This window comes from Morus notabilis, unplaced genomic scaffold (assembly GCF_000414095.1).
Source record: "Morus notabilis unplaced genomic scaffold, ASM41409v2 Scaffold466, whole genome shotgun sequence".
NCBI classification, from domain to species: Eukaryota; Viridiplantae; Streptophyta; class Magnoliopsida; order Rosales; family Moraceae; genus Morus; species Morus notabilis.
The window spans coordinates 62137-80204 of NW_010358624.1; the positions used below are offsets into that span (position 1 = coordinate 62137).

Below are 18068 nucleotides of genomic sequence, written 5' to 3' on the forward strand. Positions count from 1 at the left end.
ATTGAAAGTCAAATTCTCAACTGATTGATAAATTAATCGATGCCTACTCATAGTCAATATTAAGGGGATTAATATTTCGGAGAACTTTTCCTCTACTATGCATTATGTTTTATATTACAGGTATTTACAAATTCATAAAAACCCAAGGGGGCGTTTGGTATGCGGGAATCAGTAAGAATTATATTTTCAGGAAAGTGATAGAAGATAATATGATTCTTAGGAATAATACATTACTGTGTTTGGTACCATACATGAATCTTTTTCAAATTCCCAGAAATATTACATTACTGTGTTTGGTTGTTCGCATGGAAGAAGATCCATAATATTAATAAAAATAATAATAATAATAATAATAAATATAATAATAATAATAACTATAATAATAATAATAATAATAACAATAATAATAATAATAATAATAATAATAATATTCTCATGATTTTGAGATTCCTGGGAATTTGAATAACACCATGTTGGATGGTATTCAAATTATCTTAAAATGAGGGAAAGTGAATCCCATGGTAATCACTTTCCTGGAAATCTAAAAATTATAATTCTTGTACCAAACATGGTAATATTGCAGATTCTCATTCTCATCCTTAAAATTACTGCATACCAAACGCCCCCAATAGTTAAGCTATAGATGTGTGTGTGTATTATATAAGAGCTCTATATAATAGCATTACTAAAGTCAAGCCAATAAGCCAGCATTCACAAGTAAAAGGTCAAGTATAAACCTGCCTATCAACTTGTTCAATACACAATCGCTTATACAAAGGACATTAATTTTGGAATATAGTAATTAAGGTCAAATACAACTCAAACACTTGAAAAACCGACTATAAAAAAATAAAGACCTCTAAAGGAATATGCAAATTCAAATGATTACGTTGTGATATTCGGCTATGTAAAATAATGTATGGAAAATTAGTGTCCCTAACTCGCTGAATAATTCTAGATCTTAGAACTTATTTATATATTGCAGCATATATAAATAGCGGATCCCTTAGCTTGTTGTAGTGGTGGCATTGCAACAAAACCTAAATTCAAACAGAAATGGCAAACTATTTCCTTATCAACCTCACAACAATTCTATCCCTAACCCTCTCTTTATCACTACTACCACCACCAACACACTCTCATATGTCTTTCTCAAACGACGTTATAATCGACACCGCGGTTCCGAATTTCAAATCAAGAAGTTGGTTCTTGGCCGGGGTTGCAAAGAAAGGCATGCGTTGCGATCCCTATTCCAAGCGCAACATTTGCAACGGAGTGCCGGCGAACAAAGGGAGCGGCCTACTCTATTGCTGCAAAGCACATTGTCGTAACGTTCTCGGAGACGGCAACAACTGCGGGAGATGTGGCCAGAAGTGCAGGCTTGGGGAGCATTGTTGCAATGGCATTTGCACCAATGTTTTGTGGAACGCTAGCAATTGTGGCAAGTGCGGTAAAAAATGCAAGGGTGGGGTTAGATGTGAGAATGGATATTGTGGTTATGCATGATATCAATGGAATTAGTGAAAGACACCTCTAAACTTTGCATCATTCTCTATATTAGTCTTGGAGTTTAAAGATTTTAGTAAATTGGTAAATTTTAAATTAAAGGTTAAATTGTCTTTAAACACCGTTATTTTGATTTTTGGAGACCCAAAAAAAAAGGGAGGTTTATGTTACTAACCTTCCTAATTTGTATTAGCAATTTGATCAATCTCAACATATTGTAGGGCTTCCCAGTACTTTGGCTTCTGCCTCTTTCCTCAATTTGTCCTTTCTTGTTTTTTTTTTTTTTTCCCTTTAATAGTTGAATTTGTCCTAGTTGTTGGTTTCCCATCTCGTCGTACTTGTTATATCGTCATGTTATGCGTCATGGGGTGTAAAGGAATTATTGTGACAAACTGGAAATCATTAATTAAATGTCATCATAATAAATAAATACGTAAATAAATGCTTAATTTCAGTTTTGACCCCCTAGAAAATAGGGTTGTCTCACTTTGTCCCCTACAATTCCAAATAGCACAAAAATGGCCCCTAAACTTTTCATGTGTTATAATTTTAGTACTTTTATCAATAAAACGCTAGTTTCTTTTTAGGGAGAAAGAGGAAAATAGGCTAAGACTTGAGATGAATTAAAATTAATAAGTTAATAGTTTACATAAGTTAATAAATAGGCCAAATTACTGTTTTCGTTCATAACTAGTCTGATCATGAATCATAACTTGACAAGTTATTGTCCATAATTGTCCATAACTTGTCTGGCTATAACCATAACTTGACAAGTTTATCAATAACTTATCTGGTTATGAACATAACTTGACAAGTTATGACCTATTAATTTTTATAACTAAAAATTAGCCTATATACTTTCTTAAGCTTTTCATATTAGCCTATTTTCTACTATTTCTCTTCTTTTTAACAATTTTAATCACAAGTGAGTCCTATGACTAGTTAGTAAAAGAAATATAGGAGAGCGGTGCATTCAGCGGCGGCACGCAAAAGAAAATGCAATACTTAGACTTAGAGCAAGAAAAAATTGTGATTTTTTCAACAATTTTTTAAAAAAGAATTTAAAGTCTATCTTGTTTAAATTTATTATAATACCCTTTGAAAAATAGTCATGTGATCCGCATGTGCTTAAAATTAATGTTAAAAAGATGGCATTTCATTGATGAAAGTACTAAAGTTGCGACATATAAAAAGTATGTGGGCTAGTTTTGAATTATAAGCGGTAAATTGATACAAACCCTATTTCTTTGGGGGCTAATTCGAGATTAAACCAAAAATAAAATTATAAACCACGTACACTATAGAATTCCGAATTTTTTTTTTAAAAAAAAAAAGCCTAAACAAATACTTTTTATGATTTTTTTTTTCTTTATTAGTTGGTATTTGATTATATCCAATAAGCCGTAAAGGGTAAATTCATTGTCGGAGGGATCAATATTGTTGATTCAAAAGAGGTACAAATTTGATGTGAATTTTCAAAATTTAAAATATAACCTTACACATATCCAAAATATATGAGGTATACATTTTCTTTCTGAGTTATAAAATAATAATATATTCTCTTTTTTGTGAAATGGTTAACAATTGATTTTTTAAGTATTATTTCAATGCATCGTAACACGTTAGGAAATTTTTATGGTACGACATGTATTTTTATACTATTAATAGACACTATTATTTTTAATCGTTGGATTAGTTTTTTAATGATTAAATTTGTGCATGTCCACAACAAAAATTTACACCGCGATATAAAACTGCTTCTACTCTATATTTTAGACTGATGAAAAACTAATCCAACGGCTAAAATAAAGTTCTTAATGGTAGAGTAAAAGAGCCTTCTCCCTCATAGATGCATTGGAAAAAAAAAAAAAAAAAAAAAAAAAAACGTAGAGGGAAATATTAATTAGAACAAAAGTTTCACAAAAGAACAAAACCATTAACATTAATCATAATATTTTGCACTAGAAACAAAAGGCATCCAATATCCAATTATATATACATAATAGCTCAATATACTAGACTCTAAAGCTCGAAAATGATGGCCAACTTTTGACGCAACTTCAGATTAAGTTAATGTTCAAGAGACCATTTGAGTTGCAAAATGAAGAATCTCCCACTTCATGGAAAATGGCTTCAACTCTATCAATATGATTTACATTGTTCATAAAAATTACAGGTAACGAATAAGGTCAACTGCAAACTTTCCCTTTTTTGTTGAGTTAATTTCTCCTATCTGAATCAACAACATCCAAGATACCATGTTAAATACACGCTTTATATGATTTGAGGGCAAAACTAACATGGATGAGAAATCGACACAAATAAAGGCATCTACATTCATCAACTTGTAGAGATTGAAGAGTATAAAGCGGCTCAATTAAAAGTCATTGCAGGGTTTTCAATAATTTTTTTATAAGAGTTTTTGGCGCTATTGGTCCCTGAATTTTAACGAAGTAAAAGTTTGGTATTTGACTTTTTTTGTTAGCCGACTAGTCTTTAAACTTGATATTTTTTTTTGTTGTTTTGGTCCCTAAAGGTAAAATTGATGATATCTTTTAAAATTCAACGAGAAAATCGTATTTATAAAGTTTCAAGATATCACACGATGGGCATATATGGTTATCTCCATTACATTTTAAAATCATCATCAATTTTATGCTTCAATTTTATGCTTAGCGAATTAAATTTCCAAAAATTAAATAAATAAATAAATTCACTGACAAATAAATCAGAGAAGTTTGGAGACCAAACTGTCACAATACTAAGGACTAACAAAATCTTGCTGGAAACTCACCTTCAATCTTCCTTTCCCGCTTACTGAGACAATGTCACCCGTCTTGAGTATAGTTCCATTCTTAGTAACAGGGGTCCAGTTGACACGCACGTCCCCGTTGCTGCACGCGAAAGATATCATCATCATCATAGGTTCATTGTCACAAATGGTGAGGAATTTCTTGTCCTAACTTATTTCAGCATCCTATCATTTATCCCTAATTCAGGTGTCCTAGAAGACATTGCTAGCAGAGTTTGCAGAAGACAAGGGCACAAAAATGAGGTATGGCAAAAGAAACTTTGCGCAGCCAAAACTCCGTACAATCTCCTCATTTTCAAATTTTTCTTTTTCACAATTAACTTTTTGTTGTTGGAAATTACAGACATCATTTAGTTTTATTTCCTTGCAAATCCTTCCCCCGCTAATGGTTAGATTCAGAATTGGAGCGTGAAATATTGATTTAACCACGAAACAAGACACGACTAAGATAAATGGTTTTAGCTAAGATAAGGTTTTTAGTATTTTAACAGCTACATAATACAGTTGGTGCAATGCTTTTCTTCTCCAAGTTTTACGCTTCAGATGTGGTTTTAGACGAGGGAAGAGGGTTCTTTTGTCTTCAATCTAGGAGCTTTTATTCCCTTTTCTTTTGTCATTATCAAAACACATTTTAACCTTTTTCCAAATTTTTTGATACTAGTTGTTTGGATATAGGTATTATCTAGTACTCCCCACGGTTGAAAAGAGTAATCTGACGTTATAATTAATTCTCATATCTGACTGTTCATGGAGAGATACTTGCAAAAATAAAAAAATAAAAAAAAATAAATTACATGGTAACAAATTGTAAATTTTGAAAACAAAAGTTTTTGTAAAAAAAATAAAATAAAAATAAAAATAAAAATAGAGAGGAAGTTTTTCCTATTAACCCATCAAAATAATTATAGAAATAGGTCAGAGCTTGTTCAAATAGACATACATTAGCTATTAAGGGATAGTTTTTGTATGTGAAAAGAGACTGCACCTGATTAGGTCAACCAGTTTAGACCGCGACATTTTAAATCCTGCACTGGCTAGAGCATCCACCCTTAGTGATGCCTCTACAGTTTTGAATGTCTTAGTCCTGCAAGCAGAACTTATTAGTGAGTCCTGATTGTCCAATATAAAAAAGTTGTGTGACGCATCGAATAAAGTAGAGATAGATAAAATGAATTACGACCTCGGTGGTTCATAATCAAGAGCAGACAACGGAATCTTTGTACAAGATACTGGAACTCTACCAACCTGCGGAAAGAAATTTTTTTAGAAACAAAGATGGGGAATACATTGGGTTAGTGATACACAGAAAGCAAATAGATCTTTGTTCTAATACACTATTTTCTAATTCTCACTAACTTCATCATTGCTAATAGAACAAGCACTGCAATTTTCTGATACTTGTGAAACCCCAGATACATTTGTGTAAGAAATCTTACTGCATTAAATTACTGAATGAATCTACCGCGGAGTGTGACATACCTGGTCAAGTGCTGCTATGATAAAATCAACAAGGTCCGAGTCAATAACGATCTGAGCTCCCCTTTCCCCCTAGCAGGAAAAAATAATAGTAATAAATATCAATATTTAAGCAAAAGATATCTCATTTTAAGGAGATGGTAGATGATCAAAAGATTGTTCTTTTAACAGGATTTATAGATTACAAAATGCCAACTTAGTTAGGACATGCATAGTCTACGATGAGGCGTTTCAAATCTTCTTATCCCCAAAGCAAATTATTGTTCTTAAACATACACTACCAAATTGGTAAACAAAAATAGATAAATACGCATGATGGACTTCCAACTAAATATCAACCTTATTTTTACAAATATTTCAGATCTTTATAGATAATAAGAAGAATATTTTATGTTCTCACGGCTTGTGATAGTTCTCATTCTGAACACATACTACTCTAGATATTATCACCATTTCGAAGGTATAGATTGGGACATTGGGTAATGACCTTTACACCATTGTGTATAAAAGTGAGATATGGCCTTACAGACACAATAAATAAATCCTACCATCCAAAAATTCCAAGGACATGGTACTGCTAGGTTCAATATATTGAGATATGGCTAATTCTAAAAAATGGGGCTAATTCTAAAAAATGGTTTTGTTCTTTTCTAAATTGGTTCAAGTACATTATAATTTACGTTAAAAAGAAAAAAGTTCTCCTATATTCTTAAACAAATGTTTTGAATATCTCAGATAAGGTTATATTTGGTGAATAAGAAAGAATTACATTGGAAAACAGTTCTTGGAAGAGGAAATGAAACTAGTTGGATTTCAAGTGTTGCTCTTAAAATATATATATATATATATAGGGTTTTTCTCCGGTTCCTCCAGTGGGAGGTCTCTCCAACATAACATGTAGTTATGAAAAACGTAGCATGCAAATCATTGATTGTTACATTAACGTTGGAGAGAAGTAACTTCAAGGAATTTAGTCATCTAAAAACTATGTTACACCTATCTAATATCAATGTTACGTTTAATGATTGCAATGCTACGTTTTCCATATCTACATGTTACGTCGAAGGGACCTCCCTCTGAGGGACCATACAAAAAGAGTGTGCCTATATAAATATATATATATATATATAATAAAACACACCTGCAAAAGTATATCTCCTAGTCTGTCCCTGGCAATCCCTGTACCAAGAATTGCACCAAGGAAATCACCATGAGAACAAGATTGGAACCCGAAGTTTCCTGTGATACTGGAAAATAGCCGTGAAAAAAAAATAAATAAATAAATAACCAAAAAGGCTCACAGTATCGATATGATGGAAACTGTCAGAACCTGAATTTTCGTAAATATTTATTTTACCTCAATGCTGCAACTGTATCTGGATCACTAGTAAGTACTTCAGGTAGCCCAACAGAAATCCGGCAGCGCTCAGCCTAGAAAATTTAGCATATTGATGAATGCAAGAATACAAATGCTTGGGATTTCAGATTCAACTTAGAAGCAATTGATTGCTTCAAGATAACTCGATTGAAACTCAGAGAAAAAACAACCGTTCTGAAAAAAATAAGCGACCAATCAGTTCTAACAAGTGTAGTTAAAGAAATCAAAATTTAGAAGGATTTAAGGAATAAGTTGGAAAGGTCAAACTAAAGAAACCTGTGGATATCCTCCTTGAGCAACTGCTTTCACATCGGCTAGCTTTTCCAGTGCTAGCATTGACTCCTTCAACACTGGAGGGGTGAGAAAATTCGAATGGAAAACTTCTCTTCTTGATGAAGCCCGTCTAGCCTGCGGTCGAGGCACAACATGCAAAAAAAATTTCAATCACCATCTCATTTTTAAGCATAGAAACATGCTCTTCTTTCATTTTCGAAAAGGTCAAACAATCTTAACGTTATATTTCTCTTATAATAGTAAAAGAATAAAAAGATATTTAGGAAGTACAGAGCTACACCAAGTTTTTTACACAAACTCACACAGCAGTTGAGTTGCTATCTTTCCATTGGTAGATGTAACTTCTTAATACTAGTTAACGCGACAATTTTTTAAACACCTACCAATAAAAGAATGACAAGTGACAACTCACATATAACAGGTCATTGGTAATAAAAAGTTGGGATAAAAATTGAAACTCTTAGAGTTATTCATTTAGGAAAGGTAATAATACCATTTCTAGAATATGCTTCACTTCTTCAATAGTATTTTTGTCTCCCACTCCATTGAGTAAAACATCAATGTCCCCCTTTATAGCATGTGCCAACTGGCATATTCCTGAAAGTATATTACAAATCACAACATATAAGCTAGGCAAAAACCAGTGGTCCAACTTTTCTTGAAGTACTCATTCTTCTGTAGATAAAATCATTTGAACTAGATTTCTCATAGAGCTGTGGATGATTTGCATTATTCAAACTTTTGCCAAATATGAGAGCTCATGAGGAACCTGAGTTCGGCTATCCTATGAGAGCTCAGTTTTGGTGATTTCGACCTAGACTATAGAATTTCATTTGGGTAAATCAATAATTCTATAATATTAAGCCCAACCCCTTCTATATTAACAACTACAGATTAGGCCTAAGACACTTTACTTTATTTACATTTTTCATAGTTTCAAAAAAAAAATCTATTTGGGTACTTATACAAGATTTTCACTTTGGGATTTTCACTTTGGCATTTTCACAAACACCTTTCCTTCATTTCCTCAATCTTCCAGTTTCCACTCTCTTTCATTATCTGGTCTCTAAAAACTTAATAAGTACAAAGTTCACCCAAATGGGTATTTATTAAAAACTTGATCGGGTTCAAAGATTCATGTAAGTAGAGAGTAGGACAAATATGAAAAAGGAGAAAATGTTGCACCTGAGGAACCAAGAATAGGAGGAGGAGAACCGAGGGTGAAATGGTGAGAGAAAGAGTGGATATTGCTGAGTTTGTTGCTGTTTTTGTTGTGAATAGAGAGAAGAAAAGCACGAGATGGTCTTCTTAGGAAAGTCGGTAGTAATATTCCTAAGCTTTTGGCGGCCATAACTGTCCTCTCCACCGGGCTGGATAGTACGTTGATGATGATGATGATATTACTACCGCGTTCGTCTTCTTCGCAAATTTACACCAGCGACGTGTCGTATTAGATCATTTACGGTCTATTTTCCACCACGACTCCTGTGTTTTACCAAAATTAAAGAGATATCCCCTTGACTGAAGCGAATAACGTCAATACCCCTACTTTTCAAACAAAACAAAAAAAAAAAAAAAAAACTATAGTAGCACCCCCTCTGACGGAGACTGGTGTAACGTTTAGTAAGAAGATTCGTACTCTGATTTGAATCATAGTTCATAATTTGTTATAGATAAAAAATACACATAAATCAAAAAAGATTATAATCTCATTATTCTAATCCATGAACCAAACGTCTCCTGGGTGTTCCCGTGCTCGTGCGCACAGGCGAGCGTGTGAGGAACATATAGAGAAAAGGGCGGCAATGGAGGATGACTACTCTTTAGGTTTTTCTTTTTTCTTTCCTTTTAAGGATTAAGGATAAGACTCCGTTCTTTCACCGATTTGAGTTTTTAATTTTAATTTTGTTATAATTAAAAAAATTTTAAAAAAAGTTAGATTTAATTTTTTTTATTACATTAAAAGTTTTCACATAATGTCACATCTTAACTCAAACTCGAATTGACGAACTAAATGAGGCTTAAATTACTCTTTAGGCTACTCTTTAACCCCCAAAAAAAAAAAGAAAAAAAAAACTCAAGATCAATACACGGTAGGATTGAGTTAAACTAGGTCAATGATCTGGTTTTAACCAATAATCACGTAAATATATCTTCTAATTTTTTTTTTCAAAGTTTGTCCATCTATTTTTAGAAACAATTCTAAAAAAAATGAGAAGATTGTAAAATTTCCTCTTAAAAGTGTATAGATTTAGATTTTTACTCCTCCTTCTTGATTAATACATTTTTATTAGTATAGTTATTTAATTAAAAAGATTTTTAATCAATAATAAAGGGATAGAAATCTTGACCCGTGTACTTTTAAAAGATATTTATCTCATTTTTCCTTCTAATTTGAAAAACTTATTGCAATTCACTCCTCACTCATATATTGGGGAAAAAACAAAATCAAAAGACAAAAATACTCTTAATTAAGCGGAATTTATTTCTTAAAAATAGTTTTCTTTCTTGAAGAGATCTTATGAAAAACAGTCTAAACATTTAAAGGCATAAACTTCTCTGACCTTTTTTGAAATCTTATGTTTAGTAGACTTGTGGAGCTCAATTTTATCTCCTTTTTAGAGTTACAGCACGTCAATTGAAAAAAGTGCAAAACTCATCCTTCAAAAAAGTAATTGGTCTTTTTAAAAAGCGTTGTTTCCTCCGGTTTATATTTTTTAAAAGGTATTATTTTCGCTAAGTTTATATTTTGTAATAATAGAAGTAGTTTCCTCACAATCTAATTTGTCCGCGTCCCACCTGTCTAAGTTAGTTATTGACGGTGTGTGTGTTTATTTACACCCAAATTTATTTTTAAGTTGTGTCCCTTGTGTTCCTAATATTAGGGATTTTATAATTGATTCTATCCATCAACTGTAGTTTTTATTAGTGAGCATTAGTCGCACTCGATTTTGTTTGTGCCGAACAGGTCTTTTTTTATTGGATCTCAACACCTGTGTTTGTCCTTGTACTTCATCCGTCTTTACTGATAGATCCATCAACGTCTAGGATCGAATTCCCCTATAAGTTGCGGTCACTTTCCCTATAAATTGTGATCATTTACGACTATTTGTGTAATTTGTTAATTTATTATTAAAATTTTCCATTAAAAAAGAACTGTGCATTATATCAATTCAGGTATTCCCTACCCAAACTTTTTTTTTCGTACAGACCCAATAAATAATTCAAATTCTAATTTGTGGAAGTAAAAACATTTTTTTCCTTTCAGGTGTACTCTACTTAAATATTTTCTTTTTCACCAAGTTTTAAACCTTTACGACAATAATAAATAAAAAATAAAACCTAAATTTTAAAGACATTTTAGATCTTCATATATTGAATATGCACGCGTAGCGCGTGCTTCAAACCATATTCAACATATAAGAGCCAATTCTTCAAAACGAGGCAAAATATGCTAACCCCAGTTCCTTTCCCTTGATCTCCTATGGGCTATGTTCTGCTACCTTCGACACATTTAGGCCGAATCTGACAAAGGGATGGTGTTTCAATTCTCATCGTGAGAAAATCCTTGATTAAGTCACCAATTCGGGAAAAAAAAGTAAAAAAAAGTAAAAAAAAGAAAAAGAAAGAAATTTTTTCTATAAAAGAAACAAAGTCGAGGCCGCAAATAACATCCATGAAAATTAACCAAGTCAAACTTTAAAAAAAAATACATTCAACCAAACAAAAAGGGTATGTGGTCTCTAACTCGGTGAACATTTTGGACTGACTAAAAGCTACCACCAACTTATGAGTTTCGAGTCCATCCTACGACAGGCTGCAAAGAACAGTAATAACTTAAATTCCACTATAACAGGTTAAAGTCTCACCAGCTTTAAAAAGCAGAAAAGATTGGTTTCATAACTCTTCTACTTTGGTTACACTTTCACTTGTTCAGAGTAGATAGCGGTATCCAAATGCGACAAACACCGCGATTAACACAGCAGCAGCAGCAGCAGGAACAGCCCATACCCAATAGTTGGTAGGCTTTTTCCGCTTCAGGATGGCTTTCGGGATGGAGTCGGGGCCTCTCGGGCGACCCCTCGACCTGATACTTGTCTCCTTTTGCACCTTTACCTTCGCCGGAGCTGTAGCTGGAGCTTCAACATTTTCATTTTCCTTTTCTGGTTCCGCATCTTCTGAAACCTGCTCCGCCAATTCTTCTGAATTGGCATCAGGTGCAGTTGCTGCAGCCTTCTTCTTCAATTTCCTTTCGCGCTCCTGAGGCAAGTAGAATAGGCAAAACATGTCAGATACTAGGCAAGAGCAAGAACATCAAACAACAGACAAATAAACAAACAAAATTAATAATTTCCTTGTTCTTCTTTTCAGCCTCTTTTTGAGCTCTTATAGCTGCTTTGGCCGCAGCTTTCTCTGCCAATTTTTTCTTCCGTTCCATCGCCTGCTTAGCTTTTGTGATTTCCTCTTCTCTCTTGATCTCCTTCAACTTAGCAGCATCAATTTCGTTATCCTTCTTTTTAGGAGTTTCGATTGGCAGCTTTTCAGGCCCAGGTACCTCCTCTGCCACATCAGTATGGTCCACAGCAGGTTTCGAATTCGTTGACTTATTTTTCACCTCTTTCTGAACCTTCTGAGCAGGCAAAGCATCTACTTGAGGGGGTTTCGGATCTTCCTTTGCTCGCTTTGGAAGAGCTTTTGCCACGGTCTCTGATTCCACAGGTGCAGAATCTTCCGGTGCCACCAATGGCTTTTCATCAGGGTTTCTCATTCGCCCATCCCTACTCAATTGCCGACTATCCAAAGATGGCAGTATTCTTTTCTCATAATCATCCCTAAATGACTTGGTACTGCTCCAAAGGGACATAAATTTCTCAAACTGAAAAAAAAAAAATAAAAGTAAAAAGTTTGAGGAAAAGTATTAAAAAAATAATTGAGTGGGTTCAAAGCTTTTGATAGACAATAAATAATTTCACGAACCTCCAAGTTAGATAGATCCTCAAGAGCCTGAATATCTTTCTTAGCTGCAAGATCTCTAGCCCTGTTCAAGACCGAACGGCTTTGGTAGAAGTAGGAATTCTGGGAAGCACAATAAACTCTATATAAATAAAGATTTCATTATGCTAAACTATACATAAATATCAGGTGATCATCTTTCATATAGCTGATGCTTACAATTTTATATACTTTAAACTCTCAATGCAACAAGATACGTGAAATTCAACACAGTAACGGTCTTGCAACATCAACACTTTTAAGCTTTTAGGAAACGTGTCAACCAATAACAGGAATGGGGGCGAAGAAAAAAAAAAGGAAAACGTCAGAATATCCCAAAACAAATGCCAAGAAATGCCGAAGTTCAAAAATCTTAAATAAGAGAAACAAAGAAAAGTGAAGAGAGATCATTAAGAATTCAGCAAAGACATAAATATCAAGTCCACAGGAAAGAAGTAACAAAATAAGGTGCCCCAAAAGTTTCTATTCATTAGCTTTAAGCTTTGAACCAAGCAAAGCAAGCAATTTGACATTATCAAAAACCTAACATAATCATAGTATTCACAATTTTCACTGAAAGGTAAATTGAGCTTGTCATGTGTCACACTATGCAACTAAACCTTGTTCATGTTCTAGGTCAACACAGAGAGACAATAGAAAAACAAGTCAGAAAGGGAAAGAAAAACACTACACAAATCAAACATACCCCGTCATCTCGCTCTTTTCTGAGCTGCTGAATGATTTCACGTGCTTTATCTCTCTTCTCAGAAATAGCTGTCAGCTCATCCTGTAATGATGAGATGTCCTTGTCTATCACCTTTAGCGCATCCTCAAGCTGCTTAATTTTGGCCCTAACAGTTTGTTGCTCCTTTCTCACTCCATCTAAATCACCCCCTATGAGCTACAATTCCATAATTTAGTAAGTGTAATATCTTGTCACATCATGCAAAATGAGAATTCACAATCAACTACCCCAGAAAGAGAGAAAATCCACGAAACAACAAACCAAAAAAGTTTAAATTACAATTTCAAAACCCTTACTTTGACTTGGTCTTGAAGCACTTCTTTTTGGACCATTGATTCCTGAATCTTTGCTCTCATAGCAGCATTAGCAACAACTTTTTCCCTTGTGCTCTCAAGCTGCTTGATCTCTCGAAGGATTTGCTTTTCCTCAGACAATGGAATGCTTTCATGTTGTATGCGGTACTGCAAGCTATGGATCTGTATCCCCAAGTCCAAAATCAGAAAGCATAAAGGATGGCAAAAAAATCACATCAAACAAAACAAATTGAGGTATTCACACATATGAAGGCTTAGATTGAAACATACAAGGCTGTTAAGCTCTTCCTCAGATGAACATACACCCCGAGTCGCATTGTTTGCATTGCGAAGCTTGCCCAAAGCCTGATGCAGTGGTTCAATCTCCTTTATTTTCTCATCTACAATTGTCCTAATCTGCCTGTTGTCATCTTTCAGAGCCCTAATCTGTGAGATTAACTCTGCTCGATCGGACTGCAAAAGGAGAGAGAGGCAGAGTGAGATAAAATTCTTCGAGTATTGAATTTCATTGTAAAAAGAACAAGAAAATTAAAGTGAGATAAAGATTTTGAAGGATGGCCTTGAACATCCAGCATTATGGATCTTTCCACATAATGCTCAGACCACCGAATGAATTCTTCCACAGTATGATACAACAAAGTAATTGATAATCCCACTAATCAACTGGACATCAATCATATTTCCAAGAACAACATAACTGGCCTTCCCCAAGCTAAATGCTATTGTGAATAAAGTAGGAAGATACCAAACATTTCATTAAAAAGAATAATAAAAATTGATACTTTCCTACCAACCAAGGTTTAAAATTGGGCAACTGGGTACTGAGGCGTTTTCTTTTTGTGAGGCGAGGCGTAAGCCTCTAACTTTTTTAAAAATATATATAAATAAAGAAATTAGTATGTTTTCAGGTTCACAAACCATATATCCTGTCATTAAGAAGTAATAATTTTTATTATTTAACTGAGAACAGTAGTTTAAGAAGAAAAAGACTTAACCAGCCTGTCGAAACAAAGGTAATTTCAGCAGGTAGTAGCAGCACTCCCTTTTTGTAGGGTTTTAATCGGATTTAGTGGTTTTGTCAACCAAAAAAAAAACAAAAAACAGTTTTTGAGCTCGGTTTTTTCTGATTTCACTTATTTATGCTTTAGACCTCTTAATCTACTTCAGCCCAACAGAATATATGAATATATATATATGAGGCATTAGCCTCAGATTACGCCCTGAGGCTAGCCTCAAGGCCCACCTCAGTTGACAGAGGCGTACACTTCTTATCTCCCTTGTGAGGCTTAAGCCTGATTTTGAGTTGTGAACGCCTCTTGCTGAGGCGCACCTCAAGGCACGCAATCGATTGCGCAATTTTAAACACTGCTTCCAACATGCAATGAAAAACATAAAATCGACATCAGGTATGTCCACGTCATGTGAATAGGAAATTGCGCTTGATTACCCCCCCCCCCCCCCCCAAAAAAAAAAAAAAAAAAAAAAACCAAAAAAAAGAAAAACGAACAAAAGAAGTTTAATTTAATCAAAAGCAAAGCTTATAAGAATAACGAACATGTGCATCTTGGTTAGTTAACTCTAAAATAAAAAATATTGTTCAAAGGGCTTTAAAACAACTAGTAACCATAACCTTCTTCATCTCCTTTTTACACACAATCAATCTCTATGGTCCTTGAAAAGAGTAAGTATTATGATATATTAAGCAGGGGTTGCAAAAAGTTCAATGTTATATTCATCACATATGGTTTACCATACGTCCAACCGGTGAATGTCCAGTTCCTCACATACATTAAACATAAATATGATGACAAACATTTATTCAAAATGATAACTGAAGAGTGAAGACTAGGTAGCGCAACCTGCATCCGGACTTAAAAAACGGTTTCACCTTATTATTGGTGCATTTCTACTTGATTACACATGCCATGCCAACACGGCATTTCTCTTCCTTTTTTACAGATAACATTTGAAATCGAAAGCAATTGATTTTTTGCATGCACAATTACGATAAAACCTTTTCAAGTTCTTGCAAAATACTAGTTTATCAAGTACCTGCTTTTAAGGCCTCAACTCTAATGCTACACCTGTCACAGAGCTAAGGGGCACACAAACACACACAACAGAGCCACACAATAGAGCAAAAGCTAATCTTTCAGTAATGTTAAAGAACCTCAAACTCACCCTTTTTGCCTTTAACTGATCTGTGATCTTAATCCGGGCTTGAGTCCTCTTCTCAATCTCTATAGCAGCCTGGTCAATCTTGGCTTTTATTTTGGGATCATCATACGGCCGACACCTGATAAAATAGAAATAATGGATCTGCTTCGGTGCAGGCCACTCATCAACTGCATCTTTTGGAAGTTTAACTTCCGAAACGCCATTCTGCTCTTCTTTGACAGGTTCTTCACCATGGGATCCGAACTGTATCGGTTCGTGAGACCTCATACCTTGATCCAGTTTTCCATTTTCCTTCTCATGCAAAACAGAATTGTCTCCAACAGTTGCAGTCTCCACTGGTCCTTGAACCATCTCAAATCCCGCAACTTCAACGCCCATGGTTTACCCCTAAAGAACAATCTCACGATGCAAACCTGTTCAAGAAGGAAAAACAAATTCATGCCAAAAAAAAAAAAAAAAAAGAAAAAGAAAAAGATAGAGAAACCCAGATCATGAAAATACCAAACCAGTCCAATGCAATCTTGAACAAAGTTAAAAAATTCATTCATGCCAATAGTAGCTAAAGAAAACCCAACGCATATCATCATATACAAAACTAAATAAAATAAAAGATCAATCAGTTCAATGCAATTGCAATCCTCTCGAAAAGAGAAAAACCATTCATGCCAAATAGAAATATATATATTCACAGCAAAAAGTATATATATCTATATATACAGACACACACACACACACACAAAACTCCAATGCAATCCTGCTCAGAAATGAGAAATGAATTCGTGCTAATAAAAGATTGAGAAAATCCCCAAATTTCAATTTTTCAAGACAGATCTTTCAATCAAAATCCTAAAAACCCAAAAAAAAAAATGTCAAATGTTCTAATTTTCTACATCAAATTCAGCTGCTGCTTTTCAGTGCATGAGCAAACTTCATCGATCCTTAATTCAAAAAACAAAAAAGAAGCCAAATGCAACTTTAATTGAAAAAAATAATCAGCGAGGAAAAACAAGCTTCAAAATTGAAAATCCAGCTACTCCATTAACTACAAAGATGCATCGGATATGTCCACAATCAAACAATTAAAAAATCAAAAATTCGAAACATGCAGAAGAACAAGAAGGCAAATCTAAACATTTTTAACACCTCAATCACGAATTCACAATACAGGAAACAAATCAAATGGAAAAACCAAAATAAAAGGGGAAACAAAACAAAAACACATTTGATCGAGATCAATTAAGCAATAAGAAATCAAAAGCCTTTCAAAAAATTAAAGATTGGAGGAAAACAAAAGAAACAAACAGAAAGGAAAATGGCGGATCGTGAAACAAGAAAGAGAGAGAGAGAGAGAGAGAGAGAGAGAGAGAGAGAGAAGAAAAAGACTTCTTTTTTCTGGTTTACCTGTGGAATTGAAGGAGTCGTCAATTCTTCGCTGGGGGTTTAGGAAGAAATCCAGAGAGAAAACGAAGAAATGTATAAATATCCGAAAAGAAAGAGAAAAACAGAGTCAGATCTCTTTCTCTCTCTTCAAAGTATGAACTTTCTCTCTCTTCCTAGAGAAAGGTAAACAGGACAGAGCTTTGGCTATATATTTACTCGGTCCTTTTAAAGGGGGAGAGAGAGGAAGAGAGTTTTTTTTTTTTTTGAAAGGAAAAGGAGAGATTTGTAGGTGAAGGAAATTTTCGTTATTTTTGTTTTTTTTTTCTTTTAACCTGTATTCCACGTGTAGTAGAAAATTTTGAAATATTTATAGCACGATTGGTTCAGGAGACGTTTGGTTGGAGGATTCAAATTATGATTTGAATCATAGTTCATAATTTGTTATAGTATTTTCTCTCATAAAAAATACACGTAAATTAAAAATGATTTTAATCACATGATCTAATCCATGAACCAAACATCTCATAGATTCAGAATCATTTTTATTTTATGTGTATTTTTTGTAAAAAAAAAAATACTGTAGTGAATCATAAATCATGATTCGACTCATGGCACGAATTTTCTTTCTAAACGTCCCCTTATTAAAACCGGAGACTAGAAAGTAGAAACAATTCTATGACGCATCTGGTTTTTATTTTCTTTTATAAAATTTTATATTTATATTTGGAAAATTTATAATTTGTATTGGAAAAGTATTTTCTATTAAATTTTGGCCAAATTTCTCTTTTTAAAGAATATATTAGGCCCCATTTATTTCACTGATTTGAATTTAGAATTTGAGTTTTGTCACAGTAAAAAGCTCTTAGAAACAATCACATTTAAACTTTTTACTATAATAAAAAAATTCACATAAAATCACATTTTAATTCAAATTAAAAATTTAAATCAACAAAATAAACAGACCTCTAATAAATTAGTTCACTAAGAAGGAAA

The 18068-nt window shown here is 33.7% G+C and overlaps 3 protein-coding genes across 3 annotated transcripts; 1 reads left to right on the forward strand and 2 right to left on the reverse strand.

Annotated features, from left to right (window-relative positions):
* The first annotated feature begins 1056 nt into the window (after positions 1-1056).
* Positions 1057-1506, forward strand: LOC21394585 (protein GRIM REAPER). Its single transcript, XM_010092814.1, has one exon. It carries the CDS (start codon positions 1057-1059, stop codon positions 1504-1506), a length of 450 nt encoding a protein of 149 aa, XP_010091116.1.
* A 2011-nt stretch (positions 1507-3517) lies between these two features.
* LOC21394586 (putative RNA-binding protein YlmH) lies at positions 3518-8948 on the reverse strand. The gene is made up of 10 exons (XM_010092815.2): positions 8652-8948; positions 7960-8063; positions 7449-7580; positions 7152-7225; positions 6936-7041; positions 5798-5866; positions 5499-5563; positions 5304-5402; positions 4301-4400; positions 3518-3739 (listed from the first exon to the last, which is right to left on the reverse strand). The coding sequence occupies exons 1-10, from the start codon at positions 8815-8817 to the stop codon at positions 3677-3679; spliced, it is 978 nt and encodes a 325-aa protein (XP_010091117.2). The 5' UTR covers positions 8818-8948; the 3' UTR covers positions 3518-3676.
* Positions 8949-11124: 2176 nt separating this feature from the next.
* LOC21394587 (proton pump-interactor 1) lies at positions 11125-17314 on the reverse strand. The gene is made up of 8 exons (XM_024162160.1): positions 17097-17314; positions 15699-16108; positions 13788-13970; positions 13500-13679; positions 13165-13359; positions 12444-12542; positions 11821-12342; positions 11125-11726 (listed from the first exon to the last, which is right to left on the reverse strand). The coding sequence occupies exons 2-8, from the start codon at positions 16071-16073 to the stop codon at positions 11400-11402; spliced, it is 1881 nt and encodes a 626-aa protein (XP_024017928.1). The 5' UTR covers positions 16074-16108; positions 17097-17314; the 3' UTR covers positions 11125-11399.
* Positions 17315-18068: the final 754 nt, after the last annotated feature.

What these genes read in the sequence shown, in the direction of transcription:
- LOC21394585 (XM_010092814.1), top strand. Translation starts at nt 1,057, where the DNA reads ATGGCAAACTATTTCCTTATCAACCTCACAACAATTCTATCCCTAACC.
- LOC21394586 (XM_010092815.2), bottom strand. Translation starts at nt 8,817, where the DNA reads ATGGCCGCCAAAAGCTTAGGAATATTACTACCGACTTTCCTAAGAAGA. An exon ending in TCCTATTCTTGGTTCCTCAG is followed by an intron (nt 8,064 to 8,651) that starts GTGCAACATTTT and finishes ATATACTTTCAG; the next exon opens with GAATATGCCAGTTGGCACAT. An exon ending in AAACTGGTTGACCTAATCAG is followed by an intron (nt 4,401 to 5,303) that starts GTGCAGTCTCTT and finishes TTTCGCGTGCAG; the next exon opens with CAACGGGGACGTGCGTGTCA.
- LOC21394587 (XM_024162160.1), bottom strand. Translation starts at nt 16,073, where the DNA reads ATGGGCGTTGAAGTTGCGGGATTTGAGATGGTTCAAGGACCAGTGGAG. An exon ending in ATCAGTTAAAGGCAAAAAGG is followed by an intron (nt 13,971 to 15,698) that starts GTGAGTTTGAGG and finishes CTCCTTTTGCAG; the next exon opens with TCCGATCGAGCAGAGTTAAT. An exon ending in AGGCTGAAAAGAAGAACAAG is followed by an intron (nt 11,727 to 11,820) that starts GAAATTATTAAT and finishes TACTTGCCTCAG; the next exon opens with GAGCGCGAAAGGAAATTGAA.